General features: G+C 37.9%; 1 protein-coding gene across 1 annotated transcript in view; it reads right to left on the bottom strand.

Moving 5' to 3' along the window:
- Nucleotides 1-671: 671 nt before the first annotated feature.
- The window catches only part of LOC110045633 (attractin-like protein 1), a 28,451-nt gene continuing 9,630 nt past the window's right edge, over nt 672-19,492 (bottom strand). The window contains exons 9-29 of the mRNA XM_089292613.1: nt 17,957-18,179; nt 16,833-17,013; nt 15,784-15,941; nt 14,913-14,997; nt 14,251-14,315; nt 13,763-13,888; nt 12,678-12,790; nt 12,374-12,440; nt 11,829-11,996; nt 10,930-11,121; nt 10,243-10,314; nt 9,677-9,742; nt 7,993-8,086; nt 7,386-7,450; nt 6,511-6,590; nt 6,203-6,278; nt 4,872-5,020; nt 3,998-4,053; nt 3,577-3,655; nt 3,151-3,243; nt 672-2,459 (exon numbers count right to left, since the gene is read on the bottom strand). Coding sequence (XP_089148739.1) covers nt 2,223-2,459; nt 3,151-3,243; nt 3,577-3,655; nt 3,998-4,053; nt 4,872-5,020; nt 6,203-6,278; nt 6,511-6,590; nt 7,386-7,450; nt 7,993-8,086; nt 9,677-9,742; nt 10,243-10,314; nt 10,930-11,121; nt 11,829-11,996; nt 12,374-12,440; nt 12,678-12,790; nt 13,763-13,888; nt 14,251-14,315; nt 14,913-14,997; nt 15,784-15,941; nt 16,833-17,013; nt 17,957-18,179 — 2,445 coding nt within the window. The 3' untranslated portion in view covers nt 672-2,222. The remainder of the gene's footprint in view (nt 2,460-3,150; nt 3,244-3,576; nt 3,656-3,997; nt 4,054-4,871; nt 5,021-6,202; nt 6,279-6,510; nt 6,591-7,385; nt 7,451-7,992; nt 8,087-9,676; nt 9,743-10,242; nt 10,315-10,929; nt 11,122-11,828; nt 11,997-12,373; nt 12,441-12,677; nt 12,791-13,762; nt 13,889-14,250; nt 14,316-14,912; nt 14,998-15,783; nt 15,942-16,832; nt 17,014-17,956; nt 18,180-19,492) is intronic.

Here is a 19,492-nt window from a genome sequence, read left to right as displayed (position 1 = left end):
TTTGTACCTGTTTCAAAACGAGTGCCCGTCTAAATACGAAGAGGAGTTTGATTTACATGAAAATGAACCTGTGGGCGAAACACATAATCATATGAAGACTCGTGTTGACACAGAAGCAAATTCAACTCGGAATTGGCCTATTTGTAATTTGGGTAGCTCAAGCATCTTCTCACAAAAATGGAAACCGTGGGGTTTAAGATGGCTGATAACAGTTTCCAAGTTTGTTTTTAGCACTTCTACTTTTATGGAGCTACAATAACGGCATCAAACAAATGCCCAATCATTCGTCAACAAGTTTATGAAAGTTTCAAGTTACCCTGGCAACGGCATGACCCGTTAAAACCACCCTTAATATTAGCTTTAAGTGTTTGTAGCTCAAAATCCTATTACCATTATGACAAGGTTAACTTTTTACAAAGCTTTTATGTGGGAGCCGTTTGGGAGAAACCTTAAATTTGCAAAAATTAGCGTGGCTCTGTTTAAAAGGCTTCAAAGGTTAAGCGTTTAACGGAGGAATGGGCACATATTGGAGAAGAAACGATCAACCGAACAAGGATCACTTAGTAGCAAAGAAGCTCTTTGAATCCAAGTACATCTATTGAGATTCCATACAAGTTGATCCTAAGTTCACGAGTTGAAACGAGAAAACACAGTAATGGCTTTTGCCGGAGTGGTTTAGGGAGTAACCTTTATTTCTTTCGGTTGATACATATACACCTTTAGTGCAAAGCCTGACAATTCATCTTGGTATAAAAAGTACAATAATGTTAAAAGCATAATATACATAACCATGAGCTGACATTGCGTGAATAAAATAGTGAAGGGATCGTGTATATGTTGTTCTTCGACTGGTTTAGTGTCTATTGCAGTTATGTTGGTTAAGCAAGTTTTTTTTAGCCAGCGTCACAAACATAAGCGCAAGCACAAGAGTCCACACTGAAAAACTCAGATAGAGGATTGGCACTAGGGGATGCGGGTTTTCAGTGTTTGCATCAGTCGGCTCGTTCCGAGTCGCCTATAAAGACGCGACAGATACTTCCTTCCTATCATTCCTCGGGAGCTACTTTTTTTCTCACAAGAAAAGACCGAGGACGAGCAAGTTGTGTCAGACCTCTTGAACTGGAGCTTGTGACAGGAGAAAGCGAGAAAGAATGATAAAACTAAATACAGCTCGACCTTTCCCACTTTAAATCGAGACAAACCTGTAAAACCAAGCTTATCTCCAATAAAGCTTAGAAATCAGAAAAGAGAACATCGCAGTATAACATCGTTTCCTAATACCTGAGAAACGAAATTAATTATTACAAAAAACTGACACATTATCAAAAGTGAAAACGTTGGTTCATCAGCCCCAAGTGGTAGCTTCTCATTTATCTTTATAATAAGACCTAACTTAGAAAACAGTTCCATTACCCAACGGTCATATTATTCTCCATTCTGGCTTCGCCAAATGTACCTAGTTATAATACGAAAACAAAAAAAAAGTAATTTAACTTCTCAACAACTTAAACGCACTGTACTGCGACACGCTACCTGTGATCTGTCTTCCTGTATTTCGCTAAGAATTCTCTTGGCTTTACAACTTTTCAGGCAAGTTTTCACAAATTATTCTACAGGCTTATCTGAAAACAAATCTTTCAATTTTTTTTACGGACAAATGCTCTTTACATTCTATATTCTTAATTCTTTGTCTCCACAAATACAATGGTACACATGAAACGCGTCTATTCTACCAAGTTTGGTTTGCAGAGGTGTTATCGCTGTATACTGAAATGTGTACACCAATCAGAAAGCTCAGAAATGCAATAGCCCTCGACAACATGTAGCACTTAAAAACGTGTTAGCTATGTTTTACGAGCCAATCAAGTAGCTCGTTGAAAGGCCAACCCTAACATTTGACGTTTTCCAATTTAAATAGAATTATCAACAAAACTAATTACAGTGATTGAGGAGAATAAAGGGTTGTGGGCATATCATTACTCGTACGTTGAAATAATTCTCTCTCAACGTTTTATGGCTCGCATACGTGCCTAAAAGAGGAGATCAAGATCGGAGCCATTTCCTCACTGGGCCTTTGGTGTTCTTAGCATAATTTTCTGCTGTGATTATACAGGTACTTCGGAGAATCCTCCAGATACCTTTCGGCTTTCGCGAAGAACGGGCCGTTGAGCATTTTGCCCCGAGCACGATTCGTCAAACACAAGGTTATCATTATGTTTTTCTTATAAACAGCATGACTTCACCATACTAGATCTCTTGACCACTGTTCTTACGGCAACGTGCGAAGAGTGGGACTGGGGAGCAGGATCACCGCGCGTCCCTAGCGCTGTTGCACAGCATAGGCCGATCTGACCAATAGGTGCGAAGCCGTCATCTGCAACCGGAAGTCTCATCATGAACACTCCTACACTAGCGTTCTGGTTTTCCATTGGCTGAAGAACGATAGCAGAAGATGGTTTCTGCACCAAAAGAAAAAAAAAAAGTTCAAATGTTGTTGTTTATGGTGGTCAAACTAGCTAATTCACAGGCATGCTACTTAAACTGAAAGAAAGAAATATTTCAACTGAACACAATAGGCTTAAAAATCCCAACTAGCGGGAGGTAAACCAGTTGGCTATTTACAAACATGACCAGGAGTTGAACTAGGGCCTACCAAGAAACAACCTCAGCTAAGTGGTCAGAGCAGAACTTGAACCCGTGACTTCCGGATTTAAGTCCGGCGCCCTGACCACTCGGCGACGCTGCCTCCGGCAATAATAACAATAACGATAACAATAACAATAACGATAACGATAACGATAATAATAAAAAATAAACACAAAAAATTTAAAAGACTTAAAACAGTCAGCGCAACTCGTTCCAGGCTCCAGGCAATTGCCCAGTCCGCGTTTTGGGGCAGACGTGGTGTTAATATGCAATAAGGAGTGACGTCAAGGCGAGGCAAAAACTTTGGAGTGCTTTTGCTGTTTAGTACTAATTGCACTCTGTTCATCGGAAAATCTTCGTGGATTAAGACCGATTTCTGAAAAGGTCTCTTGCAATTTATTTGTAATTTTGATCGCGTGCTGGTACATTTTAGACCGTTGAATAGCTTAAGAAGGTCTTGCTGACCTCTGAAAATGGAAATTTTCCTTACTTTACTTAACCTACCTTGCACGTTTTTCTTTCATTGTGATCTGAGAAAGCCAAACAGACTTTAGCAAACGGTCGACTGGCCATCAGTTTCATGTCTTCAACTCGTTGCTGGGAACAAGAAAACCGGTATAAATTGAACGAAGCAGAAGATAAAATAATACAAAAGTGGTTTACTAATTGGCGACTTTGAAAAGGCAATGTAGTTCGCAAAACTAAACGTTGGAGATCTTGTTGATTTTTTTTCCAAAACTAAGTCACTGGTATGGATAATGGTAGAGAAAATAATGATGCGTCATAAGGGAACACATTGTTACAAACTAAAACGTTTCAAAACTAAATTTGGCTTGGCAAGCAAATTTCACTTTCAGTTTGCCATGGCGCTGCGAAAACGGCTTGTAATGAGATACATGAACCAGTGGGTAACATCATAAACCGACTTACCCTTGCCATAACGTAGTTTGAATACTTCACTTTGATCTTCCATGCCAAAGCCACTACGAACAAAAGCGAGAAGAAACAACTGCAAATAACAAAGGAAAAAGAAACACTCCAGAATTACTCAGTACCACAAAAATACTTGCAAAAGTTTCATGTAGCCTACTAACTTAACAAACGTCTTTTTCAGCCCATAGTCAAATCTCCGAAGATATCAAAGTGCCTTCTGATTGGTTGATAAGAATCAGAAACTGGTCTCGGGCCTCTAAGAGTATTTGCCGAGAATAGCGTGGCACAATATTTCAACTAAGCCCTGTTCGACATTAGGGCTCCTCTGTCTTTCACAAATAAGGAATTGAGAGGTCACACGGAAAGACCATTGAAAGGTTGTTATAATAAAATAAGTAATCTTAAAAATTAAACTCACGCAAAAAACGTGATGAAGAAGCTGAGAATTAGAAACGGCTTCTGGATAAAGGAAATCTGTAAGAAACAACCAAAAGAAAAATAGGTTTGGTTAGTTCCCTGTGATCATCCATTAATTTTATGAGTTAAGACAAGTCTACGAACCTAGTCTCCCACAACTGCTGGCGTTTTGCATTCTAGTTTCTGAAAGCATCGCCACTGACCCAGATGGGGTGCTAGTTCACAGCAGATTTAACCCACCCTCCAACCTTGATTTTATTAGGTTGCCCCATTAGCTTACTCAGAGGGGTTTCCAGAAAAAAGTGTTGTTCGTAAATACAAATTTCAACATTCTGAATGTGATCACCATTGGTACGCAAAATAATTTCTGTTTCCACATTTAAATCAAACTGTTCCTCACTTAGATAGAATTGCTGCCTCTGGACTATAGGAAACCGCTTTCGATGAAAGCATGAGTTTGTTTCGAAATTTCTAAAGTTCATTATCGTAATAAAACCAGACTATATCGCGTCACAACCCACAGGCAGCTTCAACAGACTAGTTTGCGTTTCATTCCCCTCCATTTAGCTGGGGAAGGGATACAGAACGAACAATCCAGTTGAATGGCAACACCCGGACCGAGATGGAATGCCTGGCTAGGGACAGAGGGGACTGGAGAAGTTTGCTCAGGCCTCAGATCAGATCCCATCCACGATTTTCAAAAGAGGATAAAAATACAATATGGCGTTAACAAAGCGTGTGAAACATAATCAGAGACTGACTACTCAACACAAGACATCCTAACAACTGTCACTTGAGTCGTCACGCAGTGCTCCTCTCAAGCGTGACGATGCCTACAGGGCATGCAGAGAACACAAGCTTTATACTACACTCACTTTAAGGCTGATGAATCCTTTGATATCAAAAACGTGCACTTTAAAAGTAAATCGGTCAGGATCACCAAAGTTGAAGGCTTCGTGTGAAAACGTTTGTTTGAAGACGCCTATTCGTTGAAACGACACGAGCGTTACTTCTTCTTGGACATCTGCAAGTAACAAAAAAGAACGCATCTCTCAATTGTACTGTTTTCACTTCACCTAACACCAGAAAATAATATTTACCGCGCGTTCTTAGGGCTATGATTAATTACTCTACGACTAAAAAATAAACAAACAAAAAAAAAATGATCAAGCTAAACACGAAATTGCTGATTTTCCTTTCAAGTGCACACGAAGGGTTCGCACCTCAGCACTACCAGTGAAGATAGGAACAAACCAAAACAAAACCAACATAAAAACTTACGCACAAAAACACAAACAAACGTCTGAATGCCCTCTGTGGTTCTTCTCCTATTTCAACCGTGTTCCTTTTGTGGAGAAATTTTCACTCGAACAAAGGTCAAAAAACGTCTACCAGCCACTGAAAAATGAATCTATGTCTATCTTGCACAATCCTAACTATTGCGGGTGTTCCTTTCTGACCTATTATTACACCTTCGAAGTCCATTCACATGTACCTCTACAAACAGCTCATTGATTCCCTAACTGCCTTGATTTGAGAACATTTTTAAACATCAGAAAAATATCATAGCTTCTTCAAACTGAGACAACTCTGGATTGAAAGAACTCACTTGGGGACTCTTTCAGAAATGAAAGGCTGAAGTCGTGCTGAGTATGAATAAGATTGAATTAGGACCTTGACAGACGAGAGCGAGAATGACTTAAAAGCCAGTGTGTGAAGCAAGGTATTGATAACAAACAGAAAACTATAAAAAAATGGGTTGCTGGTAAATTAAGTTCTCCTTTCAAAAGGAGAACTACTTAAGCTATCGATGACAAAAACTTGTCCATATATGTACAGTACCTAGTTTTTTCAAGTCCGTGAACCTTTTTGTCGAGCGCTAAAGGTATCATAAGGTGTTTGCTCCCTGTTGTTTCAGTGCCGAAACATGCAACAAAGGTTAACCAAGCCAACAATGATTTCCAAGGTCTCCATAACTTCTAGTTATCGATAGCTTAGTCTTCAAGACATCAAGTGTGCGAAAAAGGTTTAGAATTGTGGAAAACTAACTTTCTAGTCTGTCGAGGCCCAAAAATCATCTTTTCATATGAAACATACACCTTACTGCAACAAAATGAATGCTTCGCCTGGCTCTAAAACGTCTGAATAGCGGCCAGTCATACTGTGTCATACTGTATGGCTAGTGTGAAATTTGCGCAAATCTTACCTGAGCTGATTGACAGATTCAGAAAAGCAGAATCGCCGCTCTTAATCTCCACAGTAACCTCTACGTCAATGTCATCCTGTAAAAAAAACATAAAATGCCTGATGATGCACTGCAGGGTAACTTACTTTTTTGTTTTGTTTTTTTTTTCTCAAATTGTTATTACCAAACCAACATGAAAATAGAAACAAAACATTCACAGGTAATTAAGGTACCGTTTACAACCTTTCTTTTTGGTGTCATCCTTCCAAACCTGAAATATCACAATGGTGTGTTCAACATGAACACAACTAGCAAAGACAGTGTCTTACCTTTTCTGGAACGTTCAGGAAACTGATTCTTGTCTTGTTGGACACATTAAACGTGTACTCATAATTACGTTCAAGTTTATCTGCCAACAAAAAGTCATTTCACTGTCAAGGACATTAAGAAAGTAGTTGTGGTACTTTGAGACAAGGGTTACACCCCTACCTTGTGTAAGCCAAGAAAATAACGCGCTATAAAAATATGCTTACTGTGTTGACGCTGATTAACAATTCAATTTACGGTACGGACACTCGAACTGTGAACATTTGATATTTCTTTCGTACATTTTTCTGGTAACTATAGAATGAAGGCTCTTCATAATTGTAATGCAGAAGATTAGCATTTTACAGTATAAAACGCTGAATAATCTTGTTAATATAAAGAGCCTCATTGTATAGTCACGAAAAAAACGTACAAAAAAGGTCAAAGTGTTCACGGTTCAGGAGTACTTACTGTAAGATAATTTGTTTTGTCGAGCCTAATTTTTTCTCCATTTCAATTGCACCTCGCGTGAAGCGACGAAAACCCGATTTCACTTAGAAATAAGAGCAGAACTTGAAAATGTCTCCAGGCAAGAGATCAGAACCTTAAGCAGGTGATACTCATGATAACATTCCTTTAACGCAGCTTCAGTAGGCTGGAATGGCAATTAATACGTAACCTTAACAATTATTGTTAGGTTTCCACTGTTGCAAATGTCTTCAAGGGCGACGTGTGAGTGGTGCGTGTCACTTGATTTATCGTTGCTGCGTTTTTATCAGTATAGTTTTCTGTGTGCCCACTGAATTGAACGGCAGAAAGTTCCTCGAACAACAAACACGGGAGGGGTTTGTAAACAATTCTCTAGGATCCTAAGTCCATAACAACACCATGCACTCACTATAACAATGGCCGCCATTTGTAGCGTTACCAATGATGTCTGCATCATTTTCCCGCTCATCACAACTGTGTTAAGAAAAAAACACAAACAAAAAAGAGAGTTAAAGCAGTCTACCCAGTACGACTATGAAAATAATTACACGGAATCCCTTGTCAAAAGTTCCAGTCTTCCTTAATCATGACACAGAACGAAAGTGAGGTTACGGTAAATAACTGGTACGGCTTGGGTTTAAAGCTTGTAAACTATGGGACAGTGTGCAGAATCTGAAGTGTTTCCATACTTACAAATATTCAGCAAACACATCACAAGCGGCTACAACAGCTTATCACGGCGTTACTCTCACTTACATGTAGCAAGCTTTCTTGTGAAGATAGGCTACAGAGCAAATTGCTGCACAAGGATTAAATACACTGGAGAAAACCAGGAACTTAGAATTGCGATGAACAAAGCGTAACTCTGAATATTAATAGTGCCATCGTTGAGTGAGAGCGCCATAGTTTTCAAAAATAAGTGAAGCCAAACCTACATGTACATGTACATGTATTGCAGGTTATGAGTAGTCACTGACTTTTGCAATCTAATCTAATCCAAGGCTGGGACAGGTTACCTCTCACAGTGTTCTCCAGTGACCCAGCGGGTTAAACATTCACAGGTTCCAGTCACCACGTCACATGTCTCGGCGTGGCCATTACAATTACACCCTTGAAACAAAGCAAACAGTTTGGTTGAAAAATACCCGACAAAGGTCATCTAGAACTCAATGTAGATGTACATTACATCAAATCGCGTTTTTCTTCTTTGAAACTGGTCATTATCAAAACTTCCCAGAGCCACGTTGATTGGTCCGTACTGGACAATCATTGGTATACCGAATCTCCAATTTCATTCGGTTCAAATAAAAGAAACTGTGTAACGGATTTTAGCCACATTTAGACTAAAGCTTACCGTATACCTTAAGAGGCGTCTCGCGTCCAAGCGATGTGGCGCGTCCGGTTTAAACTGTAGATACCTACACCCTCATATCAAATTAAAGCTTACAGAGCTGGCTATCACACTATACCAGGAATTTTGAAATAAACTGAATTGTCGAATGTTTTACGACCTCTAAATGCGAGCGTTCGAATCACCTTTTGAAAGCTACAAGTCAAAGCGACTTTTGCTTTTCGCTTGTATAATTTGTCCCTCCGTTTCCGGACCCAAAGCGCTAAAAACACTTGTCTGTAATCTGCCATATTCAATTTCGGAGAGAAGTTACAGAACATTTTCGAAATAAGGTTAAAAAAAAAAAAACATGGAGTGATCATAGAAAAATCACTCTCCTAGAAAAAAGATTTCGAAATACAAAATTCGCAGACACGATTAAGTTGCCTTTATGCCAAACTAGCTACTGTCCAAATCTGGGGGCAAACCTTTGACCTGTAGCTTTTAAAAGGGACCCAAAAGATGATCCAGACGCTCACATTCAAAGGTCGTGAAAAATTCGACAAATCAATTATATTTTAGAATTCTTGGTCTAGTGTGATAGCCAGCTCTATAAGCTTTAATTTATTGGGGGTTGGGCATCTACAGTTTGAACCGGACGCACTACATCGCTTGAACAGAGACACTTTAAAGGTGCTCTGAAGGTATACGGTAACGTTAAAAAACTGGCCACCAAATTGAGTGAAATATAATTTAAACAACTTTAAACAGAGAAAGAACATTTCAATAACACAGCAAATATTAAAACGGGATGGATGGACAAAATTTGAAGGAAAAAAAAGAAGAAAAACGGATTGCGATATGAGTACAGTGCAGCTCAGATATATCCGAACCAAAATATACTACGCGTAATTCGCGTCAGCCCAATACGCGTATGTATATACGCACATACGCGTATGAATATACGCACATACGCGTATACAGTATATACGCGTATGCCTGATTGGTATGTAAGAGCTAACCTAATGTTTTTTCTTTTCTTTGAAAAACTATTAGGCTGAGCAGTTTTCAAAGTTAATCTCGTTTGTTTGTCACCTTTAATTGTAACGTACGGGAGATTTAATTGTTTGTAATGAAGCTATGGTTTTGTCATTTAGATCCATAGAAGTAACTACTTCGCTAACATTAAGTTCCATAGCGAGTATTGATAAAACGCAAAAAAATAAATGAATAAATAAAAAAATAAAAAATAATAAATAAAAAAGTAGTCAAAACTCAGCCATGATACAGTCATGACGTTTAAGTAACGGAGCTCACAGTCAACTTTTATTTTTTGCACAATGAACAAAGAACAGGGATAATGAGAGTACCTTTACATGTTCCACCATTTTTGGCCTCACCAAAATAACCAGATGCGCAAGTCTCGCAGTGCGGCCCTGTAACACAGTGAAACAGTGAATTATGAACGCTATACCCAGTAATAACAAAGGATACAAGATCTATCCTAATTATGATCTGTTGAAAGCAAAGTATTTGTTAAGTACATGTACTATACATTCGCTTTCTTTCCCCGCCTCCTGCCCTGAAGGAGGCATAAGAGAGCGATGGGGTGCAAATAGAGAAGGCATCTTAGTAACACGAGGACGAATTTTGATTGGATGATGTAGTTTTATTTTTCGCCAAACAGAAGGTTGAGAGTGAGAAGTGTAATGGTGAACATTCCTACATGGTGCACCGTGCGTATAAGCTGTGTGAAATGGCAAAAGATAACTGACATGAAACGTTGAAAGTCCAAATCCAGCTAACAAAAAAAGATTAGTGCGCGCACACAATACATAACATCATGTACTGTCAATACGACGTCAATATGTACATGTAGGAAATATAGTAACATGGAGTTCTGCTACATTACAACAGAGACAAGGCCTTTGCTCACCGTCTGTGTGATGCTCGCACTTCTTACAGATGTTTTTGTTGATGCATTTGCTATGTCCATTACACTGGCAATCTACAATGGATGATAAGACATATCAGGAGTTGTCTTGCTGTGCACTGCTTTACAAGCAAATAACAATGACATTTTGCATTATACCATTGTTTAAAAGAAAAATCATCCTTTTAGGTGAATATATACTTTTTTAATCCTGCTACAGTATATCGAGTTTTAGAAAGCACAGGAACCAACCAAAAGGAAACAGTCCTCTATACCTAGTGGCAGACTTACTGTTTTTCATAACAAAATGAAAGGATTTTCTTCTATTGGCAGTAACTGCACTCGCATTTGCCAAATCGCACAAAAAGTGCGGTGCTAAGATGTAACCTAAATGTTAATGCAGACCCAAATGAAACGACTGTTGCATTCACTAACTGGATTGTCATTCCAGTGCATTTTGTCACGTTGCCTAAACAACCCGTGGTTACTCACGTACATAAAACTGGAGTACGAGGCGCTGTGAGTCGAAAAATGTCTTGCTTTAGACTGAACACAACATAAGGACTATGGACATGCGTGAATCATGAACCTGAAGCTCTTGATCTCTACACTAATGCATCTTTTATTAACCCAGTGGTTACTAGTAGGTTTAAAACAGTAAGCAAAAGAAATTCCTTTCCATCAACGTACCTGGACACTCTATGAAGTACCAGCGGTTTATTGGGCATTGGTTTAATGAGGCGTTTGTTGGTTTGGTGAAAGAACCATCGTCACCTCCCTCCATACACTGGCCCAAACCAGTCTCTGAACCATCATCACACCAGCCACACTCAGGCAACGTGTGACAGTCATCACAAGTCTTCAATCCAGAACATTTCACAGCTTAACAGAAACAAACACAAATCAGTTGATGAAGTTACAAATTAATGGTCTTGATTTCACGTTGAACAGTCATTTTCTGAGGAGAATCTGCCATTCAACATCTCTAATTGACTAGCCAAGTGAAGTAAACAAGGTAACTGATGATTAGAATCTGGAACAGGAAATTAAAATTAACCACGTCTTTCATTTACGATGCTTCTATGTGGAAGTCCCTGCCCGTTTCAAGACGAATAACGCAATGAACCAATCAGGAGCTAAAGCGCTCAATGAATGCCAAATATGGGAAAGCCAAGAGTTTTGACTATAGAACAAAGAAGCAGGTTTCCTCTGACCTTCAAAAATTGAGTGAGGCTTTACAGAAACGTTTTAAAGAAAGCTTTGTGTTTTTACTTAATCTATACTTAAAGCCAAATCAAACTAATGATTACGTAAATAACTCTCTTGAAAACCAAACTATTCCTTGTCAGTACACATAGATGAGTTTAGCACTGTCAAGGTAGTGAAAAGCGACGGCTGATGTTCTCAGTAAAGTACAGCCATTAGATACTTAAATAATATTTTGGCTTATTATTGAAAAAGAACTGTGTAAACCTTACTGTAGTTGGATAGAGGATACTGGATTATTTTCCCAGTTGACTACAGTAGGGTAATAATTATTTAGTAACTGTGTTGTACTTTACATATGGATCGACAGGATGTACACTTACCTGAACACTGACTCTGGACCCAGCCGCGGCACTGTCCAAAGGGAAAATTAACAGCATAGGCAGTGGTAGCTACACACTGTTTCTCTGACTCACACCACATGCAACGTCTTTTCGAGGTACAGTCATCACACGAGCTCAAATTGTGGCACAAGCGCTCCTCACACAGACCTGCCAGGCAATAAAAACCTGTGTAAGGCCCTGATGCTGGTGCAATGCAATGGTGCAATAGCCAAACTCTCGCATGTAAACAAAAACGAAAGTGTGGCTGAATAGGGCCCTAAAAGGTTGCTCAATGGAATAAAGTCACAGTAATTTTACGTCTCCACTCAGTTCTACATGTGAGTCTTTTGGCTATGTAGAGTAAATTAGTGAATGCATGGAAAGAGAGTAATGTAAATAGTGTAATAATTATTAAGCCATGCTTTTTGCAAGTGAACAGGTTTTCTCATAGGTTTCAATCAGTACTTCAAAAAAGATGATGGTAATGGGAAGACCTGGATTATAATTGTAATTAATGTATACATCGAGGTACAAAAATCACTCACCATCACAGTCAGGTGTTGAAACTTCCTTCCCTTTTTTTGGGCAGTTATCAGGAGAATCTACTTTTTTCTAATGGAAAGATAGAAAAATTACAATATGCATGTATTTAATATTGCATACATACACGTATGTATGTGTTTACAATACACAGGGAAGTACTATGCTGTGGAGTTACATGCATGAAAAAATATTGTGAATATCACTTTCAAAAGAGGTTCCTTAATTTACTAATTCCTCGTTATAATACACAATCTCTCCCCTTGACTCCATAATGTAAAAAGCATAAAGAAAGAAAAATGTACAAACCTGTGATGTGGGGTAATTACCCTTTACACAGATGCCATTGCACCATGAGCAGCCATGTATACTGGATGTACAGCTTCTACAACTCTTACCAAGTTCAAAGCATTTTTCATCAGCTGAATATAAACACAGAAAATGAATAAATGGAGAGAGTCATCTAATTTTTCTGCTGAACACTGTTCTGGGATCATTTGGGAAAGTGCCCAGTCCAAAACTTAGAGAATACTGGACCAGCAATGGAGCAATCTGATTGGTTGATTTTAGTTATTGGCCCTCTGAACTAACTTAGTCGTGTAATAAATCAGACTATAAACATCACCTAGCCCAGGTTGTTAGAAAGGTGGATAACGAGCTAGCCAATGGATAAATCACTTTCTAGTTGATAGCATGGTTTCTTTTGTTAACAATTATCCCCAGGAAAGTAATTTATCTGGCCCCAATACGTTGCTCGAAGGGTGGATAATGCTATCTACTGGATAAATCGCTCTCCAGTGGATACAATGTAAGTGTTCACAAGACAAACCATGTTATCTGCTGGATAGTCATTTATCTGGTGGATAGCGTTATCCAGCTTTCAAACAATCCCGGCCAGGTGGAGAGAGTTATCCAGGCTTTGAACAACTGGAGCCTGTAAGTAATGTGACAAATTTGTATACTAGGTAATCACACGATTTCGAGTGAATTTGTAATACAGTAAGCACAAGTTAATTTTTCACAGGATGACAAAATTTGAAGTTTTGAAATGCACGATAATAATTAAATGTGATTACTTGTTTCAAAATAACACTTGAAAAATAGAGACTACTGCACATGTATTTGGAGCTTTTGGCTGGACACTAGTTGATTGCTTAGATAACATGTATTGCTTGTCTTCAGAAATTTCTGGAAATATTCATGAAACTTCTTATAAAGTTGGAAAATCTTAGGCAATATTCAGATGATATTCGTAACCCTTTGAATGGGTTCAGGTGATCTTTGAAGGTGTTGGCAAATTTTGGGTTGATATTCATAAATCTTCGGAAAAGTATGGGTGCTGGTAGTATTTACAAAAAACAAAATTTATGTTCTGGCTCAAACTCCATATTAACCTGAGATCTTTGGTTGAACACAACGTTCTGGTCCAAGACATGAAGAAGTGGAGTCATTCCACACACAGTCAGATGAATTGAAGTGCACTTGACATGTTGCCTTATCATCAATCAAATCACATGGGGCTACAAAATAAAGACATTGCATAAAATTATTTGCTAGTGTATATGGATACATGAACACCTGGATGCATGATATATATACAGGTCAATGTGTATGTTTTACTCTATGCAAAGTAATCGCCCTGGCCAATCACAAAGGATACAGACAACTCAATGAACCAATCAAAACCAAAGTAAAATACATATGTACATGTAGCTGACACAAAGCCCACAAAAACGTCTGTGTCATAAATTTGGTTTTACATGTACTTCCAGTTGGATGAAAATGTGGCGCTAGTTTTTTAAGAAAATCATGTAGTGTAGTAATGCAAAATGAATTGCTTCTTGACACTCAAGTGAAAACTGACCAATGAACTTTGAATCACCTGGAGTGAACGACAACACATCACTGAGAACAATTCCTTGAAATCCTCCAAACACATACATGGTTCTGTTGAAAGAAAATATTTTTTTAATATACATGTACACAACCTTCTTGTAAAATAGACCCTTCGCATAAATGGCACCTTAATTTGAATAACAATATTTAGGTTTCCAGACAAAAGATTTTACACATGAATGCGAGGCTTAGGACCTATAAGTATTGATATTCACCTTTAGGTGCCATTTATGCAAAGGGTCTATGTACACAAAGTGTTCTCATTTGAACTCATCACCTCAAAATAATGCAAGAGGTTTTTTCTGTTGTATTTTACAATTATTACAACAGTCAAGTACACAGAACACTACATAAACTACATGTACACTAAGAGTGCACTATACGGTATCTACATGTACATGTCTTTGAAGGAATTTCCTTTCACTTCATTACATGAAGTTAATATGTTTTTCAACCATACTACAAAAATAGCTTAAACTCAATCTTATTCCTGGCAATTTATAAAGCTACATGGGCACACCACACTACATAATTACCTATTGACAACAAATACATTTTAGCAAAATAATTTAAAGTAACCTTTTCAGAGAACAATCCACAGTCCTTTAGATTGAGAGCTGTTAATAAAATTAAATCTCAGCAGTGTACCTGTTGACTAGTAAGGCAGTATGACCATATCGCCCAGCATCTTTCAGACTTCCTGACTCATTCATTCTATGCCACTCATCACAGTCTAAAATAAGATTATTTTAATATCGTTGTCAAAAATACATAAACAAGGAAAAAATGTTACAATTGGAATAATTTTGTTCTACCAAGTCCCTACAACAATTAAGTCAGCTTTAATTTCCTTAGACACGATTTTGTAGACATACATGTACATGTACATGTATGTCAAAACAAATATCAACATCACCAGAAAATTTACTGTTAAGTACCAATAACCATTAATTGCATTTATAATTACCAATTGCAAATCAAAGTTTAAAATCAATGAATCCTAACTGGAACATTGTTTTTTATACTTTGTCAATAATGAAGCGCACAAAGTCTAAAAATAGAATGCAAACTATTGGAACCCCACGAGAGTCAGACAACATAAGCGTGTTCTGAGAGAAATAGGAGGAAAATGAATGCCAAATTTTCGCTTTAAAAATTGTTTTAGGAACACTTGCTTACGTGCTTGAAAAATCATCAAATCTTCCACCATTCCCTTTTGTTTGTCTGAGTTTGGCTGAGTTATGATGTCACTCGCATGCTTTGCTATCGCGCTCAGCAATGGTACTTTGAGTTATTTTAAGGCCACATACAAGGAAAATTGAAAATAATAGTTTACTAAGATAGAAAAACACAAATGAGATGATAATAAACCTCACAGGAACAAGGATGGTTAACCTGGATCCATGGAGATGACTAATACGAACAACTAACTTAAAAAATTTAGGCCAAACTTTTCAAGATGCCCAAACTGTGACATAGCTCCTTTAAATGTGCAACAAACTCGCTTGGTTCAACTCACCTATGTCATATGCAAGAAAATCCATAGAAAAGCAGGGCAACATAGACTGTAACTGTGCTGTGCCATTGTGTGAATTACCACCAAACACAAGCATAACTTTACCAAGTAAAATGGCTGAATGGAGGTAACGAGGTACACTGCTACGTTTAAGGGATTTCCTGAAAATTTTAAAGAGGGCTGATCACTGAAAGATTTAAATAATTATCGTCTTTAGACTCACCTCAAGCTCAAAAGCAGACTCCAGCATTTTTTATTTGTTTAAACAAAAGTGATAATGAAAACTTTTGCTTATCGTTCAGCAGCAACAACATCAGTCAACTTAAGAACAAGTACATGTACAACAACAAGTAGGTAATTCATCCCTTGCAAGCCTGTTTGTCTGTGTCATATGACACTTCCATAGCAGCTGTATTTTGTCATGCAGGTTAAATCAAGTTTCTAGAATCTTGTTTTAAAATAGTTATTTGTTTTAATCACAATTTTCCCAAATTGTTAACCAGCACTAATACAAAATTAAAAGCCTATTGTAAACAGTGTACATGTACATTCCTTAGTGTACATGTACATGAACCTACATGTACCCACTGTATGTACTTTTGTGCAATTTTATCATCTAGATTTAAGTTCCATCAATTTTATATTAAGACAATATATTACATGACTGTATATTTTGTAACTCCAAGAAGGTGGGTCCCAGACAGCAGATTCGATTTTTGACCTCATACATGTATGACATTTTAAGAACCTAAAAGCACCTGTTAAATGTGCTGTTCCAGAAAATATCCATGCCCCTCCCATGGAGGTTTTTTTTAGTTTGAGCCTCCTCATCCCCCTGGAAATTCCGATTTTGGACCAGGCGTTCCTTTAACAATTTTGATCCTTGAGACTCCCCCTCTTCCCCCTTAGAATTTCCAATAACCCTCCTTAGGGTGGATATGGATATTGTCTGAGACCACACAATGTAAAACAATTTGATGTACGTTATAAGAACAGAAAACAAAACGGGGCTTTCAACTACATGTCACCCTCCCTTGCTCCCTTGTACCTACCAAACTCTTGTTATGGGATTATAGACAGTCAATTCTGTGGAAGGTTCATCTTTTGAGCCATATGAAGTAAATCCACCATGAACGTATATTAGTTTTTTCACGGGATCATAAGCACTGCTATGTCCATATGTTGGTCCTATGATGTCTGTGGGGGTATCGTATACAGTCCACCTGCTAGTCTCTGGAATGTCAATAATAACATTATTGTTATTAATAAATTCTACCATTTTTATCATCTACATGTACATGTAAGAATAGACACAAATTTGTAAGGATGATTTTATTGGGTAACAAATGTTGCATAATTTGTCATCACTCAACTGAAGTTTGACAGACCATGCATGTACATGCAACCTGCTTGGCCTGTTCCCCTGGCAATGTTACAAAACAATAACTACAGTCGAACCTTGATTACCCGTACCTTGACTATCCGGATTTCTCAATTATCTAGACTTTTTCTCTAGTTCCAATTTTGTAAAAAATATATTTATAAGTCATGATCAAGATCCGTAGCAATATTCCTTTCAAGACTATAGCATCGAAAAGTGCAGTCAAAAGCGAGTTTGTTTTGCTTTTATAGAGCAAAAGCACCACATGCACATGTCGTAACTAATGAAGAACAGTCCAGTGAGTTCTGATTGGCTCAGAGTTGAGGTGGTTCAAGATGTACAGTAGACAATATTGTTTTCCAAGTGACTTGTAAAAGTGTTGTTTCACGATTAAATGTTGCTTTATTTAAACAGTTTTGTTCTTCATTAATATCCAGATTATCCAGACTATTCCGTCTAGTCCCAACAAGTCCGGATAATCGAGGTTCAACTGTACATGTACATGTAGCTGTGCACCATTTGGAGAGCACTCAAGAGGCTACATTTAGGGTTGCCTGAGCACTTCTTTTGTGCTGTCCAAACTTCTCACATGTACCTTTAGTTAACTCCATGATGCATGCAAAACCATGTATCAATTTAATTGTGGTCCTATATGTACCAGATTACGCATACAGCTTTATAATCAAGAGAACAGAGAAGGGAAGGGAGCATAGTCACATAACTGTGCTTCATAGTGCCTTTTCCGTTAAAATTAACAACAGAAATTTAATTAGTGATTATTACTGTAACATTTACCTAGATCATATTCTTGAACTTTATCTGTGTAGCCCCTCTCTGGACCATAACCAAAAAGGATAATCATTTTAGAGTCCACAAGAGTTGCCGTGTGTCCAGCAACAGACAGAGGTGAATCACCTTGACTGGGTAACAAACGCCAAAGTAATGTCCATGTGTCAAAAGACCAAAGTTCACTGGTGGCCTTTTTCTCCTTTCTACCACCAAACACATACAAGGATGACTGTGAAATAAACAGTAACAAAAATTAGACAATGGTGAACCACAGATTGTTGAAGGATAATATGGTTGCACTCTTGAAAATACAATACAATGTACATAGTAGTAATAGTAATTAGTAATTATAATTTATTTAATGTTGAAAATGTGGGAAGTGTTTGCACAATCTTTCGAGCCAGAGGCACATGTTAAAATCACTTGACAAAAGACTCTAGGACTATATAATTGTAGTTTTGTTTCCTCAACAAAATCTAGGACAAATCTCTAAAGTTTAGAAACATGTACGGTACATTGACTATGATAATTTACTGCTCTTTTGTAAGAAATAAAATAACAGCTTCCACTCAAAGAAAGCTCCTATTGCACGTACATGTACATCAGGGCTGTGCTCTAGATGCACCCAGGTGCCACAGATCAGATTACATGTAAGTGCTAGGCATCCAGGATTTCATGGCTACAGTAGGAACCCTTGGGCTACTTGTAATTACCCAGGTAGTGAGGCCTGGATTTAAATTTCGCCTTTCTTTTTTTCTGCGTTCAGTCACAAATCGCCGTCTGGTCTCTAAAGCGCATGCGCCAACTGTGCATATATACAGCACATGGAATTTACAGAGGTTGTCGTCAAGAAAAGTTAGCACGGATTCCATGATTTCTAGGGCAATGAAATCACATACAAACGAACACACCGTTCAAGGTAGACCAACACTAAAACATGTTAAGCGTTTTCGGAACGGGATGCTGTAAGCCTTACCAGAGATCAATTTATGAGCGAACATTTTGAGTGAATCATGAATCATGTTATACCAAAGGAGTCATCAACCGGGGCTATCAACTCTTCAACTTGATAAAAAGCATCTTCAGAAGTGTCTTCGTATTTTTAGACGTGATCATGAACCAAGCAGAATCCCAGCGCGAGCTCAAGAACATCTGAGCAACAAGAGCAGAAAGGAGAATTTGTTTACGAATTCATCTGTTCGAATACACCTAAGTAAAATGCTCTGAGAAACTTTGTAAAGTATAATAAAGATAAAATCTCGAACTAAACGATATTCTCTCGTTATTTGCTTGTAACAGAGTTATGTGTCTTAACAAGAGTGAAACTCATGTAGCAAATTATTGTACATTTAAGCTGAAAGAAACTAATGTACGTCAGTGACCCCAGCAAAACAATTCTTGGTTTGCACTGTCACGCAATCCTGACGCAATAAAAAATTTATTCGAAAACCATTTAGTGGATAAAATCAAGAAATTGTGATGTTATAGGAGATTAATAAAGATGACACTCCTCGAATTTTTAGGTCTGTGCATTTTCCCAAG

This window comes from Orbicella faveolata, unplaced genomic scaffold (assembly GCF_042242905.1).
Source record: "Orbicella faveolata isolate gen_17 unplaced genomic scaffold, um_ofav_v1 contig_1, whole genome shotgun sequence".
NCBI classification, from domain to species: Eukaryota; Metazoa; Cnidaria; class Anthozoa; order Scleractinia; family Merulinidae; genus Orbicella; species Orbicella faveolata.
The sequence above is the reverse complement of the archived record's forward strand: the minus strand, read 5'-3'. Positions and strand labels throughout refer to the sequence as shown.